Here is a 17626-nt window from a genome sequence, read left to right on the forward strand (position 1 = left end):
AGATACAATCGCCCCCACTAAGCCAGCCAAATCCAAAGGACCTGCCAGAGGAGTCAGCCCGTTCACTGTTGAGCTGAAATCCACCAAACGCAACTGCCGGCAACTAGAAAGGAAGTAACGCACCAGCAAAGAGATCGAAGACCATACCACCTTCAAGACAGCACTCAACCAGAAACACCACTTCCTGACAGACACAAAGAAGAGCACCCTAGCAGACTGCATAGAAGCCAGCACAAACCGCAGCAAGGAGCTTTTTGCCATTGGGAAGGAGTTCTCCAATCCTGCAGCTACTGGGAACAGCATCACCCCTCCCAAGAAATGTGCGACACCCTGGCAGACTTCTTCCACAACCAGATCGCTGTCATCTATGAAAACTTTAAACACCCGAACCCACCACCGCCTGCATCAGCCTGCTCACATGCCGATTACCCACTGGGACCCTCTCAAAACTCAAGCCACAATCTCCATCATGAACTACGTGCACCTCGGTGCACCCACAGACTCCTGTCCCCACCACTTCCCGAACACCTCCCTCACCTTGGCCTCCTTCCCTGAGGACTAGAAACAAGCTGAAGTGAGGCCCTCCTGGAGAAACCATACGCCGACCCAGCAGAACCAATTAACTACCGGCCCATCTCCCTGCTCCCCTTTCTAGTGAAGATTCTCGAGAAGGCAATTAGCCAGCAACTCCCCAAACAACTGGACTGCAATAACCTCCTGGACCCCTCTAAATCCAGATTCCAAGCCAACCACAACCCCGAAACAGCCGATAGCAGCCACCGATGACATCACAGATCTCAGCAAAATATGAAGGACAACTGTCACAAGCTCAACACCGAAAAGACTGAAGTCCTCATCTTTGAGAACACCACCACTCCATGGAACGAGGCATGGTGGTCTGCTGAGCTCGGCCCCCCCCAACCTGAGAGACCACGCCTGCAACCTCTGCATCATCTTGGACAGTAAGCTTTTCATGAAGAAATAGGTAAATACAGTCTCATCCACCTGCTTCTGCACCCTATGTATGCTCCACAAGATCTTCAGTTGGCTCCCAGTCAACACCAGGAGGACTGCCAAGCAGACCCTCATCACCAGCAGGCTGGAGTACGGGAACACACTTTACATAGGAAACACTGCTCGCCTCCTGAAAAGAGTACAGACAATACAAAACTCACCGGCCAGACTCATCCTATCCCTCCCCTACCTCCCCAGATAAACCCATATCACACCCCACCGCAAGAAGCTAAACTGGCACCTGATCCAGAAGAGATGCCAGTTCATGATGTTGACCACGTATACAAAGCCCAGCACAATGAAGGACCAGCTTACATCGACAAAAGCTTGACCTTCCACCAACCAACCAGACACCAACGATCCGCCACCCTCTTCCTCGCAGACACCCCCGGATCTGCCAAAGCAATAGCGGAGGATGCTCCGTCTCAAACCTGGTGGCCAAAACTTTGAATGACCTTCGCCTTCACCTCAGGGCCACCCCATTGCTCTGCCAATTCAGGAACGGAATCAAATGAACAGATCATCACAAAGCAAGCAGCAACTCCAGCACCTTGAGACCCTCACAGGTGATTTGCTGCGCATTACAAATCTTTGATTGATATTGTTGGGTCCAAATTGAGGTGGCATGGTAGGACAAATAATGATAGAACCTGGATGCAGCCTGAACATTTACCAGTGGCTGACCTTTATTCAAGCATTCTATACATCCTTTTTTGTATACTTCAGTGTGAGGCCCCTACAAATGATGGCATCCCCCATTGGATGATACTGGCGCCACCATGATCCATGTTACAGAAGTAGTGGCAGAAGCGCCTGCAGACCCTTTGGTAATCCCAAAGTGCTCTGGGGGGCACAAAAAGAATGTTATGATGACTGAGTGTGCCATAAAGCAGCTCAAAAGCTTAAGTGGGTTTCTCAACGGGTAATCTTTACCTGCTTGTGATGATGTATGATATTTAAAGACTAGATGCATTAATCAAACACATTTAAAGCAGAGTCAATGAACACAGTACAGTTATTTATTGAAATACTTGAAAAGATCGGTGATGAAAAATATATGTTTATCATGAGAATTTAAATTCATTATATTTATTTTATCATTAAAAAAGTGCTACATATAACCTCAACTATCTAGATGTATAACATATTGCACACATGAAACGTGTGCTATCGTGGAATAATGTACTGTATCCTAAACTTGTGACTTACTGATGAAACCAAGAGGAAATAAAGAGATGAGAAATAAAACAGTGACCTTTTTGAAATATAAACATTTATAAACTATTTTCTACTTGACAAACTTTGTTATAAAATAAAAAAAATTCATAAAATCAAAACAACAGAGAATAACAATCGAGTTTGCTTTCCATTTGTAAGCGAACATTCATAGACATTACATTGGATACAATTAAACATAACTGGTATAATCTATATATGTTTATTAAATCATCATGGTCACTTCTTTCATCGCAAATATTCTGTGAAAAATAAATCGGTGACTAAACTATATGTAATGCTGCTGGTAAATAACAGAATGACAGCTAGCTCAATGACATAGTCCCCGAGAGTGTCCCAAATAAATTAAATGAGTGCATTGAAACGTGTATCTGAAAATCACCAGCAACTGTATCAGGAAAGTTACACACAGCTTCCAACATTTATGAAGAAAATTGTGTCTCTTTTTGGGAGGGAATTTTTCATTACTTGTATATATACATTATTTACAATAAAGTCTCCTTTGGCCTCAGTAGACCACCCATTTTAGGTGGCGGCCCTGAATTCTGATGTATCTTCTTAGCACGCTGCCCAATACTGTCAAAATAAGCTACTGTTTAAAACCCTTTGCAATGAGAATTACAAATGACAAATAAATCTGCATATATAAATACATGAACATCTGCAGCACGCGTTAAAGCATTTCGAATGCACATCAAAGTTGTTGTTCAATTTGGTGAGACGATGCGTTTTTCAATCATCGTTGCTTTAGCAAAGCTTTGTACATGGCAAAGCCCAACACTGCAAAGACGGTAGCACCAAAACTTGCTCGAAGCCAAAATGTAGAACTTTTCAGATCTGTCTGAGTCACGTGCCTACAATAAAACACAAACATTAGTTCATCTTCGTAATGTTTTATTCTTCCCAAACAGAACAAAACTGTTAGAACAGTATTACACTTGCTAAACGTGTCATTATAGCCAAACATATCCCATTTCTGAGGATCAGTCAGGTCATAGCCAATTTCCCTTTTTCACGGTTCTTAAAAAAATCGATGACATGAGAATGCAACAAACAAATGGTTAGAATCTTTAGGATTGACTAATGCATTCTTTTATCTAAACAGTCAACCTACTCGTAAGTTGGTTAAAAAACACGTGGGCCACATGAAAGGAAGTAAAGATTACACTGAAACAATTATACAATGTCATTATGACCCTACAACATGATCAAGTGCAACTATGCAATGAGCATAAGCGGGTCTCTTTAATACGATGACGTTGTTTCATATCATACCGGAATATGTCACAAGTAGGGGCCAGCACCTCACTGGCTCAGAATAAGCTAGAGAGGTGGGAGTGGCCTATGAGCATCCCTCTAGTGCCGACCTAGAACATACAGTCCTAAACATGTGTTTCACTCCTAGTAATGGCAAGCACCTGTACTTCTAGTGTCCCGCCAGAGAAGGAAAATGGCAGTGTGAATGAGAAGATGCTATAATTAAGAGAACTGATTCAACTAAAGGGTAATTAGCTGTGTTTTTGTCGATCGGACACGTGAAAGAGCGGACACGTGAAGGAGCAAACACGCTTAAAACAGTGACAGTGAGGTCACAGAACCAAACTTCAGCTTTCTAACTCCAAACCAGAGTTCTGTGTGTAAGAAGTATAGGGAGAAGTATACATAGCTGTTGTACACATTGCCCAACAACCGTATTTTGAATGTTAAATGTTACCTAATTTTTGTAGCACAAAGTCTGCATTTTACAGGGCCTCTTATAACACATACAATCTTGGCCCTGTGAAAGTATGCAAACATATCTTCAAGCAAAGGCGTCTCCTTAATCAGATGGTAGCTAGTGATGCAAGACATGATTTCCCTTCAATGGAGATCTTAGAACCTAAACCTACAGAAGAACCACCAAATGTAATGAAGTCCGAAGGAGCTTTAATCACAAGTAACGTGGTCAACATGGAAACTAGGAGTTCTCTTCATATTCAAGTTGTGCACAATTATTAACTGGAGCTTATAAGAGGCTGATTGGAATAAAGGCTGATTGAAATAAAGGCTTTTGAAGGCTGTATCTTGACTAATGAGAATAAGGGGAAAACAGATGCTTTCAAGGGATTATGTTACTATGGCATTGAGGACCTCCGAAGAAAATACCTTTTACCATGTGGATTTGAGGACATCTGCACCTGCATTTGGAGTCCTAGGGGAGAGTGAAGAAGCCCAAAGCATGCATCTAGGACCAAGAAAGGGAATGCTACTGTTACAAGCACTGTGTAAGAAAGATCAACACTGGCCTTTTGAGAAGATTTGTTTTCTGCAGTCACAATATGGAGTTCAGAGGAAAGGTATTGCTTCCAAAGAAGCAAATCTCGTAAGTTTACAGAATCCTCAAAGGGAGAAAATCTCAGGATATTGAAAACCACAAAACGCAGATAAGAAATTATTCACTAGAAAACTCAAGCACTACAGAACTTGGTGAAATATGGCACCAAATTAGATAAGGAGAGTACTACATTTGCTGAACAATGCACTAGAATACAGAAAATTGGTGCTGTACAAGAGAAAGTATGTGTCAAGCAGGTTGCAGGCAAAATACATAATGAGAAGCCGATGCATAGTGAACAAGATCCGTATCAAAATATTCAGAAGAAGGCAAAGGACTCCTGGTTGAATTTCTTGAGCACTCCCTTTTCAAGTCACTTGCGCAGATGGAGGAAAAACACACGAGATCAGAGAACTGAAGCTGACTGGAGACGGATCTAAATTCTGCTGCGGTGGCAAGAATCCTTGTACCGCTGGATCAGCATTCACACAGATAATTCTGATTCAAATTTAGACTAAAATAACAAGTATGATGGTAGTCGCCTAATGAGACAACCATGTGCACGGAGCCCACCTTAAAGTTTATATGCCTAGAAGCAAATATATCTGGCCATGTATTAAGTGGGTCATTATAATAAACGCTTTGTATTATTGGGTCAGGTGTCGACTGGACCGAACGTGTTCACTAGCAATCCCGGGGCAGTGCTGCAACCATGTATTCACTTGAGCAGTCTTTAAAGAATGGTTTGCAATCATCAAGCATGTGTGTGCACGAAGCAGAAGTAACAGCATTATACACCCGCGAAATATTTGGAGTCCAAAATATGAAGGAACCTGTCAATCAATTAGATACCAGCAAAGGCCAAAAGATATTTGAGAAAAATTACATTTTAAATCATGTGTTCCAGGTCATGTCTACTGAGCAGAAGAATTGTACCTGCAGACGTGGGGTAAAGTCTGGAACACGGAGGGTGATGTTGGAGGAGAAATAAGAGATGAAGCTCCAAATAGGAAAAACAACTCCCAGTTTTTATAATGACCAATTTCAATAAATCTAGAGTCGCTGCAGTATTTATATAAGAGAACCAAAGTTGGAAGTACAAAGCATGATGACTGTTAACAACAGGAACAATACCATTAAAGTTGCTAGGTGGTTTGCTGCTTTTAACATTTCCTACAATGTGCGGTTCGTATGCTGTTTTTAGGCAACCGTGGATCGGAGGTCTGCTGTTGCTTTAATGGGTCTTAGTTTGATCAATTCCAGTTCTGTTACATACAATCGTTTTCCACGTATGTTCTATTTAGAAAACAGACTTGTCATTAGCAAGTGACTAATACTGTTCCAAGAGCAATAACAATTATGAAAGTGCCTGGTATACAGGCATTAACAATGCTGAAATGCAATCCAAGCACAAGACACTGAAAACACAAAGATTAGCAACAATTAGAAACAAACAATTGCTGATATCAGGACACGAAAGACAGTGAAATGGATATGAGGTGGAGAAACACAGAAGCTACGGCCTCCCAAGCTTTCTAAGGACCTTGTGAGCATGCCCAATTAAATGCCACCAACACATACTCAAGTAGGACAGCTTACTATGTGATCAAAGATACTCTTATTTAATTGATCTCTCTTTTGTTTTTGGTGCGTTACAACAGTGCACAAGCAGAATACACACACACACACACACACACACACACACACACACACACACACACACACAGACACACACACACACACACACACACACACACACACACACACACACACACACACACACACACACACACACACACACACACACACACACACACACACACACACACACACACACACACACACACACACACACACACACACACGATTGTAGGTTACTTTCACAGAGAAACAAACATGATCCTGTCTCAACTTGTGGTGTGTTACTAGCAAAGCTACTAAGTGACAGGATTAGTACTGAAGAGTCGAAGGAATGTCAACAGTACGGTTCTACACGGCACACAACCTGCTATAACCAATTTACATCAGTATATAATTTTATTATCAAGAAGGCTTGCTTCATAATCTAGATGTACACCTCCCTAAAGAGAAGCATTTGATGTTGCTGTAATGGCCATGTCTACAAATATTTGTTAACAAAACATTATATAAACAGCTTAAAGTACTAAAGATACTTTTTGTGAATACAAAACCATAAAACATCTTTTTGAAAATGGCACCTCTCTGAATATTGCCCAAGGTGTTTTTATTTTCTCATGGTCAACAATTGCGACTTTGTAATTTTGAAGATGGTTACCTGTGGTTTAGTACATGTGGCTCAAGAGAGGACTCCATGAAGAGAGAATCTTCGATGAGGTGGACGGCGTGAACTTGTTGAGTAATACTGCTCTCCTCGTCTGCCAAGAGCATGGCGCCCAGTTCGTCTACACGAGGCCTTAACCTTTTGTACACATGCACAGTATGCTGGTCATATGATGGCTCAAAATAGCAGACAATTAAACGCTGCCGCAGTTACACCCCACATCTAACTTCCAGCCTTATCCTTTTTACAAGACATGTTTCACACACAGCGTGTATGATCAGTTAAAATATTTCTGGAGTGTTCATTAATTTGGAATGTGATCAATAATTGTTAACTTTGATTGTAAATGTATTTATTTGTCCATGTATTTTCTTGCTTTGTTAAAACTATACACTCACCTCTCCCTGTTGGAGAGTAATTTAAGATGTGGATCATTAAAGAAGTGTATGAATCCACTAAGAGCAAGTTGAGCATCAGCACAACACAAACTCAAGAACTCCCGTCTAGAGTCACTATCTCAGGGATGAACCACGTCCACCAAAAGCCCATGAAGAGAGGCAGTGCTTCTCACCTACGCTAAAGCAGTCTACTCTTTCAATGAACAAGACCCATTTTGACACCGTATGACTTAAGAGCATGCACTCTCTTGGCTAAATCATAGAAAGTGCACGGCCTCAGGCACTTTGTTCCAGAAAACAAAAAATAATTCGTTTTTTGTGCAAACTACTGAATTAACCCTAAGGCTCCGACCAAGCACAAAACTGTTTAACATTGTGGGGGACGCATAGAAAGAAGCAATGCCAAAAGCAATAGGCCTGGCTTTGTGACAGGGCACGTACAGGCAGACACAACAGGAAAACTGAGAACACACAGAGCCACAGATGCCAACATTTCAGGCACGCTGGAAACATACAAACATGCACTCATGTTCACCCAGACAAAAGTACAGACACGGATGTGCAATTAAACACCAATGCCAGATTACTCCTCATTTTGGGATGTGCACTTTACAAACATCAATGGGAACTAAAGTAAATTAAATTGCCTGCATGTTCAGTAAATCCTAGTTCCACGGTTGTGGGCAGAGTCTCTTGGGTCTGAGTAAATTAGATCCCCTGCCAACAGTGCTGCTAGGGCCTCCAGATGGAAGTGTGAGAATGGAAATGGACTACACTTTCCTACTGCCTTACTGCTTTCAAATGCGTCCAACAGACGATGCCGACAAAGACTCAAGTCAAAAGAGCCATCTGAATAGTCTGCCTTACAGACATATTGCCATATAACAATCAAACACTCAGTAAAACCACATTTACAAAACTGACAGCGCAACAGATTGCGCAGTAATCAGGGATACTTGAACTACAGTATTTTTCAATGGCATTCGCATAAAGGAAACAGACAATGGCAAACTCAATAGGTCTGATGCTGGCTGCCAGCTTGTCTCGCTTAGTCTATGCTTGTATTTTATATAAGTTTATTCTTGGAGAACTGCTGGGCCCTCGTGAATCTTAAATGGCTTAAAGCTAAAATATGTTATGGAGTTTCAAAATGCCAGGCTGCCCTTTTAATCAAAGGCACTAGCGGGAACTACTTCGAGTGTGGGTGTGCTCCTTGTGAAAGAGCAGAATGCCGTCCCCCACAGTCCAGTTAGCCCAATTGTCTGCCCCATGCCTTACTGAAGTGGGTGGAAGAAACTTGTGATTGACATAATAACTGGTCAATGGATGGAGAGGGCTGGATGAAAGCACCTATAAGTAAGAAGTATATTATCATATCATTTTACAGCAAATCAAAACGTCTTGGCTAATTCCACAACTTAATATTTACATGGGCATGGTTTCTTTCAACTGCTGCCTCAGATGCTGAAAAGGTGATGTTTTCCTGAGACACCACCAGCTGCACCACACAACACGTTTGAAAAAATTTAGTTTTGCAGTGTGATAAATAGAAGTAAAATAAACAAACAGTCACCTCCTGATGTGGACTAAATGAAAGGGTCATATACATTAGTGTGATGACAAAACTCAACACATACTGAATGCCAGTGTTCAGCCAAGTGCTGAAGGAACCTTACCCTATTGCCCCTCTCTACAAATTGCATTAGATTTTTGCAACAGCTGAAATAATCTCTTTCAAACCTAATGTGGCAGGAGAGTTACAACATACATTTTTTTGTGTTTCATATCGCAACAGAATCTAGATTTTAATTTGACAAAGTGTAACCTCCTTAAACCTACTAATGAATGGCTATGCAAACATTCTCTTTATGTTTATGTTTGCAAAGCGTTCAACAGAACATTTGTGCTCAACTCTGTTGCCACCTGCATACGCACACCCTCGTTCTGGTGATGCCCTAGCCATACCCTAGCTCTGATGTCAAGTGCTTACACATCTTAGTTAGCCTTGTATTTATATTTCGGTCAAGAAACAATGACAATTCAGGAGATAATCCAATATACTATGTTAGACTTGCTAATTTGCTTCCTCTGGGAAGATACACCAATGACTCAACAAGCATCATTGCCCCCAAAAGCCAGAATTAGCCAGTCAGTAAAACGGTTTCTGGTTCTATCAAAAGAAAAGCAGAACGAGTGCTAGACATCAAGATTGTGGAATGCTTTCGGCTGAGGAGAATCATTTCTCTGTTTAGTTGGAATTTCGACAGTACAGAGAAGCCCTTCCACCTCACTCATATGTAAAAGGAAGAAACGATACGAGGCACAAAGCACTTCCGCCTCACTTTTTTAGCTGGATAATAATAGGACCACCAAGAAAGAAGTCTTACACGAAAATAGTTTCAGATCACTTGAGACCACTTGTTAAGATGGCTTATGCATCAACCTGGCTCATACTAAGTTTAGGTCCCCAGTGACTGTGGAATGTCATCAACAACTGCCTGAGGGAAATCCTCTGGCCAAACACCATAAGACACAGCTACCTAGGGCATCAGACATTTCAACTCCCTGCTCATTCAGAAATCATGAAAAGACGCTGGGGCTGAATAGGTCAACCTCCAGAAGCCTGCATCAAACACCAGGGCAAGCCCTGACCTGAAAAAGGAACAGAGAAAGGCCAAGAAACACTTATAACCGAGGCTTCGAGGCTGAACTGCATGGGAGTCAGATTGAAAGAAAAGCCCAGGACAGAGGTGGCTGGAGAGTCCTGGTTGATGGTCTATACACCCACGAGAGGTAGTAGGCACGATTAAGTATTGGCTGTGGCATGCCCAACCAAAGGAAACAGAGGTGTTAGGTCTGGCATTTTTCTTTTGATGGCCTCATTGACTATAGAAAAGGCTAAAAGGTTATAAGTTCTTATGGCTGTGAGGCAAGTCTTTCAGGAATTAAATTTCATCCTGTCTCAGCCAGGTGAAGCAAATAAGAGAACTTCATTCAGGTTTAGGTAGCTCAGTGCACATATATTGCAGTATGCTTTGAAAGATACAACTGCAACCATAATGGTGATCGAGATCTGGTAAAGGGTCAACCAAGGAGTGTAAGATAAGAAATGGCTGCGTGTGGCAGAGTCCAAATGGAGGTTGGGACATCTAGTGTTATCTCTCTATCTAAGGTGGTATGGGGATTGTTGACTTCTTCGAGCAATCAGCTCAATAGCACTTACTTTCTTTTTAAGATATGGAGCTTTTGGAGGAACGAGCTGTTCTTAAAATGTCTCTTTAAAACCAAATTACTTTGCTGCATCGTCTAGTATTTTTTTATTTTAAAGAACAGCAACAGTCTGTGTATGGATAACTGATACATGACTGAAATATGCAAATGATAAATTAAAATGTTTTGAGAAGATGCACTGCAAAGTACTTTCAATTCCATGGGAACATACCTAAGTCAACACACAAAGAGCCCACAGGTTATGAGTATAAGTCTGCTGAGTATGTGGAACACATATACCAAACACCAGAAGGGACAGAGAAGAGCAGGGAAGGTATCCCTTTTTAAGGACGGTTCCCCACACACCTGAGGTGTCATGCTTCATCATAAGGGTGCCTCTTCCCATCAAGAACCTGGCCTTGGCGTGGGCTACAACCCACTCTCTATGAGGGAGGAGCTCAGGAATTGTTTTTCAATTTGAGCACATGGGTTGTATTAAAAACCCTATGTGAGCGTGGTGTGTGAATAAATGTGATGTGCAGTGCTAGCAAGAATGTGAACGCCTACAGAGCTAGCTATCAGAAACTTTATTCAGCTACCATGTGACAGGATTAAAAACAATGAGCTGAGTAATGAGACTGTCAGAATTCAAGACAGCTACATTAACAAGATCAACATGTTTCGGCCTTTGGTGACCTATCAGAGTATCTTGGCCTTCATCAGGATCAGAGAGACAGCTACTGCAACTAGTGAATGTATAAAAGAAATTGGAAAAACTGTGATATATACAGAACCAGAAATTTGTGTGTTCAGTGAGGTCACCACTAGGACCTACAGTGAGACAAAAAAACAAAGAGCACCAATGGTGCAAGTGCTTGGTTAGGCCACATTCAGATCAATGACCTTTTAAATACCCAGTGCTGGGCAAGACACAATTACATATTTTGTGACAATGGTAAAATGCGGCACTTACCTATTTAGGTTGATATAGTTACTGCTTCTGTCCGGGGCTACTTTAGCCAAAGGTATATACGCTAATCCAACCTGGAGAGGATAAGAGGTGGAGTCAGCGAGGGAGAGGGAGAAAAAGAGGCAGAAAGATCTGACAGGGCTGGGATGTACGTTGTTCAGAGAGGGGCAGGCAGAGGGCGTCGGTTTGTTCAAACAGCGGTGCCGACATGGCTATGAGCATACCTTTGTGAAGGGGTGCTCGCGGGAGAGCTGTGTTTAGAGTGGAGGCAAACTAATGTTGCATCAATGTGTTATTTCAAAGCAAACAACGTATTGTGGGGTCAAAACACCACCCATGTGGCCAGGGGTCTAAGCTGGGAGTTAGACTACAACACCCCCAAATGCAGACTCATAGAGGAACCCTGAGGGGCTGCGCCTGGAAGGACCAGTAATAGCTTGTGCGCGCCGTTAGGGAATGAATAACCAAACAAAACCTCTGAGGCAACCCTGTGTTAGCATGTGATTGCCCTGGCAGTGGACAAAGGGTTGTGGGTGGATCCGTACGGATAGGTTGCCCCAAGGTATAACTGTGGGATGGCGGACTCGCGCTACTTGTCGTGGGTCTGGGGGGCATAGTAAGGCTTGTGGAGCACAAAGATAGCAAGGTAACTGGCTACCCTATGTGGGAGCCTAAACTGACAAACAAGAGTATACGAGGCAAGAGAACCCCTGTGGGGGAGTCCGAGGCAGAGCAAGCTGCCTAAGGGGTGTGGGTCGTGGTCCGAGCCAGGCTGAGGTAGTCACTCTACTGGGGCAGTGGTCATGGAGTAACTTACAGCTCAGATGTAGCGAGGTCTCTCGGGCGTGCGTCCAGCCTGCAGGATGTGCTGAGAGATTGAACATGCCGTATTTAGCAGCGCATCAACTTCTGTTGAGACGGATCGGGGCACTTGGGAATTGTAGTTTAGAGATTGCTCGCCTAGGGAAACGTAGTTCCATCTTGGGCATGATGACGCGTGGTCAGAGGGAACTATAGGAATGGTAGTCGGACCCTCGCAGACATAGCGGCGAGGAGCAATGAACTAGGGAATATACTCAAAGGAGTGGGCTGGTCCAGAGGGAGCCAGCTGGAAAATTGTGCAGATGCACAGTTAGAGCCGATGTTAGGCGTGAGGCTCCAAGGGGATGACACAGTGCGTCACGGAAACAGTCAGCTCAGGTTGTGGAGTGGATTGAGCAGATGTGTGTAGAACTGCCAGGAGGTGCTCTTGGGGTGTGAAGTCAAGTAGAGGTGCCTGTTTTAAGAAGGTAGAGGTGGTAAATATGCTAGCCGCATGGGTAATAAACAGGAAACAAGGCTCATGCCAAGGGCCCAGAGACGAGGTATAATGAAGCCTGCATGCGCTGTCGAGCGCAATGGAGGAGGGATATACTAGATCAGGGCGAGCCATGGGATATCATCAATGAGTCCCGCATTGGATGTATTCAGCCTGAAGGCCCAACGCTGCTCTACCCTTAGGAGTCACAGGGTGAGGTCAGGTGTTAAGGCGCCAAAGTTGGGTTTGTCCAATACTGTCCATGTTAGTGAGTCTGCCTGATGGTGCATTTCGAAAAAATGTTTGGTCAGTCGCATGTTTTGTTTAGAACATCTAATGGTGCTCTTATGTTCCTGAATGCAGATTTTGCGTGCAGTCATTCTCACATAGTCCGCAGGGCCAAGTAATAAGGTGAATGACTTGCTCACTATTGCAATTTGTGTGGTGCTTTAGCTCCCATGGTCTGGTGGTGCCAATATCTATGGTTTTGGTGGCACGACTGAGCACAGACTGAACACGACCCACAGGGATAGTGACCTTGTAGAGATGGCAAATGCCAGAAGGTGTTCTGTTTCTGTGGGAAATGGACGGGTCAGCAGAAAGAAGCCAAATTCCTCTGTACCAAAGAACCGGTGACTCCGTATTTGTATGTTCTACCAAAAATCCACAAACCCCAGAGACCACTACCTGGGAGACCCATCATCTCAGGAATTAGATCCGTTTTGGAACCGTTATCACAGTTTGTGGACTATTTCTTATACCCTTTAGTCCGATTGATGCCAACATACTTGCAGGACACAAAGGACGTCCTTAAGTTACTCCGAGGGATAGAATTTGAGATAAACACAGACTACCTTGTGTCTTTTGACGTAGAGTCACTATATACGTGCATCCCTCAGGACCAGACTCTGGCCACAATCGAACACCTCTTGAATCTCCATCCGCCAGACACCATTACACCTATTCCATTCATCATGAGATGTGCCACCATGGCAATGAAAGAGAACTTCTTCCTCTTTGAAACACAACTCTATCTCCAGGTGTCTGGCACATCAATGGGGAGTACCTTTGCGTCGAGTCTGGCAAAACCTTTTATGCACGTGTTTGAAGAGGAGGTCATCTTATCATCCACTACTCCCTTCCAGACCCACATTCATCTCTGGAAAAGATAATTAGATGACATTTTTGTGGTCTGGAGAGGCGATGAGACGACCCTTAACACTTTTCACAGTTGGTTCAACACCTGTAATGACCAGCTCAGGGTCACATATAGCAAAGAAAAACTTGCTATCCAGGACCTCTCCATTTATCCATCAGGTGGCCAGTTGGAAAGCGAATTATACACCAAACCTATGGCCCAAAATGCCTTACTTCACTACGAAAGCTGCCACTCCAAATTGCTGCATGGGAATCTTCCCTTCAGCCAACTTCTTAGGCTGCGGTATAACTGTTCCAGCACTGACAAATACAAAGAACATGCCCAGACCCTAAGAAATAACCTTCTTGACAGACACTACCCTAAGGTCTTAGTCAAGATATCAGCTAAAAGCGCAATAAATAACAACAGCGACGCCCTATTGGACAATCCATCCAACAGGCCCACACAAACGAGGTTGTTGTGCATCAACACCTTTAGTTCTCTCTCAAACACAGTGAAGAAGTCAATATTGCTGAATTGGAACATCCTTAACAAAGCGTAGCAGGTTACCTTGCTATCTGTGTGCTCCACACGCCTTACTATGTCCCGCAGACCTGCGTCAAGTACTGCGAGTCCGCCATCCCACTGCTCCACCTCGGGGCAATATTTCTGTACGGATGCACCCACAAACCATTGTCCACTCCCAGGGCATGCACATGCTAACACAGAGTTGCCTCAGAAGTTCCGTTTGGTTCTTCATTCCCTAACGGCGCGCACAAGCGAGTACTGGTCCTTCCAAGCGCAGCCGCCCAGGGTTCCTCTAGGAGTCCGCATTTGGGGGTGTTGTAGTCTAACGCCAAACTTAGATCTCTGGACACACGGGTGGTGTTTTGGCATGTCATGACCCCACACATTGTTTGCTTTGAAATAGCACATTGATGCAACATTAGTTTGCCTGTCTCCACTCTGAACACAGCTCTCCTACGAGCACCCCTTCACAAAGGTATACTCTTAGGCATGTCGGCACAGCTGTTTGAGCAAACTGACGCCCTCTGCCTGCCACTCTCTGACCAACGTACATCCGAACCCTGTTGGATCTTTCTGCCTCTTTGTCTCCCTCTCCCTCGCTGACTTCACCTCTTCAGGTTGGGTTAGCATACGTATCGTTGGCTAAAATAGCCCCGGACATAAGTGGTAACTATATCAACCTAAATAGGGAAGTGCTGCATTGTGCCATAGTCACAAAAATTGTTATTGTGTCTTGCACAGCACTGGGTATTTAAAAGGTCATTTATCTGAATGTGGCAGGCCCCTGGACCTGATAAAATCCCTAGAGACTTAATAAAACATAATATCGAAGTGTGGGGACCATATATAAATTCTCTTTGCAATAGTTGAGTTTACATCAATACCTGAAACATGGAAAGGGGCAGAGATTGTAACAATTTTTAAAAAGGGCGATCCAGCGAATTATCGCCCTATCAGTTTGATTGATATCACACAAAACATTTTTGCTAGGCATATTTTAAGTAGATTACCGGATTGGATTGAAGAGGCCAAACTATTGTCGAGATACCAAGCTGGGTTTAGGAAAAAAACTAGTACAATTGATCAAGTGTTTAGATTCATGTGCATATGTTGGAAGTACATAAATATAAGGAAAGGCAGTTTGTATATTGCCTTCGTGGATCTAAAGGCAGCATTCGACTTGATACCCCGGAGCAAGTTGTGGGGCTCACTGAAATGTTTAGGAGTACCAGTCGAATTGCTCGTGCAGATAATAAGGCTCCACGATGGAAACTTTGCCAAAGTAAGATGGGGCCCAGGGGAGAACTTACAAAGGCAATACCAGTGAGAAGGGGAGTATGCCAAAGGTGCGTGTTGGCACCCACTCTGTTTTCTCTTTATGTAAATGACATTCCCAAACACCTGGAAGGTTGCAATAATGATTCACCTAAGCAGGGAGGCGAAGTAGTGCCAGCACTATTATTTGCTGTTGATACTATTTTAATATCGCAAACCACTAGGGGACTGCAATATTTAATGGATTCCTTTTATATGTACTGTAATGAGAAAGGCCTTGAAATAAATTTCACCAAAACTAAATACATGTCAATAACCCCACATAGATCCCTTAAAGAGAACTTAATGTTAAATGACCAGAGATTGGAATATGTACAAAGTTTTAAATATCTAGGCATCCCATTGGATACAAAAATGACCTGGAAGCCACAACTGGAAAAAAAGAGGATAATTTTGCTTCAAAACTCAACCCCCATTTTGAGGAAGCATGGGGCATGTATCTCTAAAGCGTTGTCCCCATCCTTAGAGGTTTTTAAATTTAAAGCCCAATCAGTGTCCCTATATGGAGCTGAAATTTGGGGGCCACATTTAAAAAGAATTTTGAATTGGGAGAAAACAACTTCTTCCGGAAGTTGTTAAGCCTTCTAAGCAGGACACCTTTGATTCCAGTTGTTTTAGATCTTAATATTAAATGAACAGATAACCATGCTCTATTACGTCCCCTCCTATTCTGGGTGAGGATTTGGTCAACACCAGACTTATTAAACTATAAAGAAGGTCTGGAGGAGATTATGAAAATGGACCGAATTAAGGATTTCCCATGGCTTAAACACGTGGTACTGTGGATGAAGAAGATAGGCCTGTCTCACTTTTGGGATGAGCCATCACAACTGACTGCGGCGTGTAGAAAGATGTTAAAGTCATCCTTCTGGGCCCACATCAATGATAAGGGGACGCTGAAACGGACAGGCAGAGGCTTACCTCATTCTTCAAGGAATCCAAGGGCAGTTCCGCCCTCACGGCTTGCCGCTCCCGCTTCGCGGGAGCCGCTGCGCACAGGAGTGCGTTTGTAATCTACAGCACCTGGTCACTGGAGGCGGAGGCAGGGGCGAGAGGTAAGGCGTGGGCTGCGAGTGTGCAGGGACTCCAACATCCAGGAGTCCCTGCGAAGACCACGGACTGACCATCCGGTCCGCTCTCCCCGCCGGCCCGCCCCCCGCCCACCTGAGAGTGTAAAAGGCGCTTTCCCCTGCTATTCCCTGGGACGCTGAAACGGACAGGCAGAGGCTTACCTCATTCTTCAAGGAATCCAAGGGCAGTTCCGCCCTCACGGCTTGCCGCTCCCGCTTCGCGGGAGCCGCTGCGCACAGGAGTGCGTTTGTAATCTACAGCACCTGGTCACTGGAGGCGGAGGCAGGGGCGCGAGGTAAGGCGTGGGCTGCGAGTGTGCAGGGACTCCAACATCCAGGAGTCCCTGCGAAGACCACGGACTGACCATCCGGTCCGCTCTCCCCGCCGGCCCGCCCCCCGCCCACCTGAGAGTGTAAAAGGCGCTTTCCCCTGCTATTCCCTGGGACGCTGAAACGGACAGGCAGAGGCTTACCTCATTCTTCAAGGAATCCAAGGGCAGTTCCGCCCTCACGGCTTGCCGCTCCCGCTTCGCGGGAGCCGCTGCGCACAGGAGTGCGTTTGTAATCTACAGCACCTGGTCACTGGAGGCGGAGGCAGGGGCGCGAGGTAAGGCGTGGGCTGCGAGTGTGCAGGGACTCCAACATCCAGGAGTCCCTGCGAAGACCACGGACTGACCATCCGGTCCGCTCTCCCCGCCGGCCCGCCCCCCGCCCACCTGAGAGTGTAAAAGGCGCTTTCCCCTGCTATTCCCTGGGACGCTGAAACGGACAGGCAGAGGCTTACCTCATTCTTCAAGGAATCCAAGGGCAGTTC

General features: G+C 44.3%; 1 protein-coding gene across 3 annotated transcripts in view; it reads right to left on the bottom strand.

Annotated features, from left to right (window-relative positions):
• Positions 1-2011: 2011 nt before the first annotated feature.
• Positions 2012-17626, bottom strand: part of RHOT1 (ras homolog family member T1) — a 688574-nt gene continuing 672959 nt past the window's right edge. For 2 of the 3 annotated variants that reach the window (XM_078654375.1, XM_078654374.1), the window contains one exon: positions 2012-3104. In XM_078654375.1, coding sequence (XP_078510501.1) covers positions 2987-3104 — 118 coding nt within the window. In that variant the 3' untranslated portion in view covers positions 2012-2986. Of the gene's footprint in view, positions 3105-6860; positions 7005-17626 lie in introns of all 3 variants that reach the window. The other variant, XM_078654373.1, reaches the window with a different exon arrangement.

Source organism: Lissotriton helveticus, chromosome 7 (assembly GCF_964261635.1).
Source record: "Lissotriton helveticus chromosome 7, aLisHel1.1, whole genome shotgun sequence".
Lineage (NCBI taxonomy): Eukaryota > Metazoa > Chordata > Amphibia > Caudata > Salamandridae > Lissotriton > Lissotriton helveticus.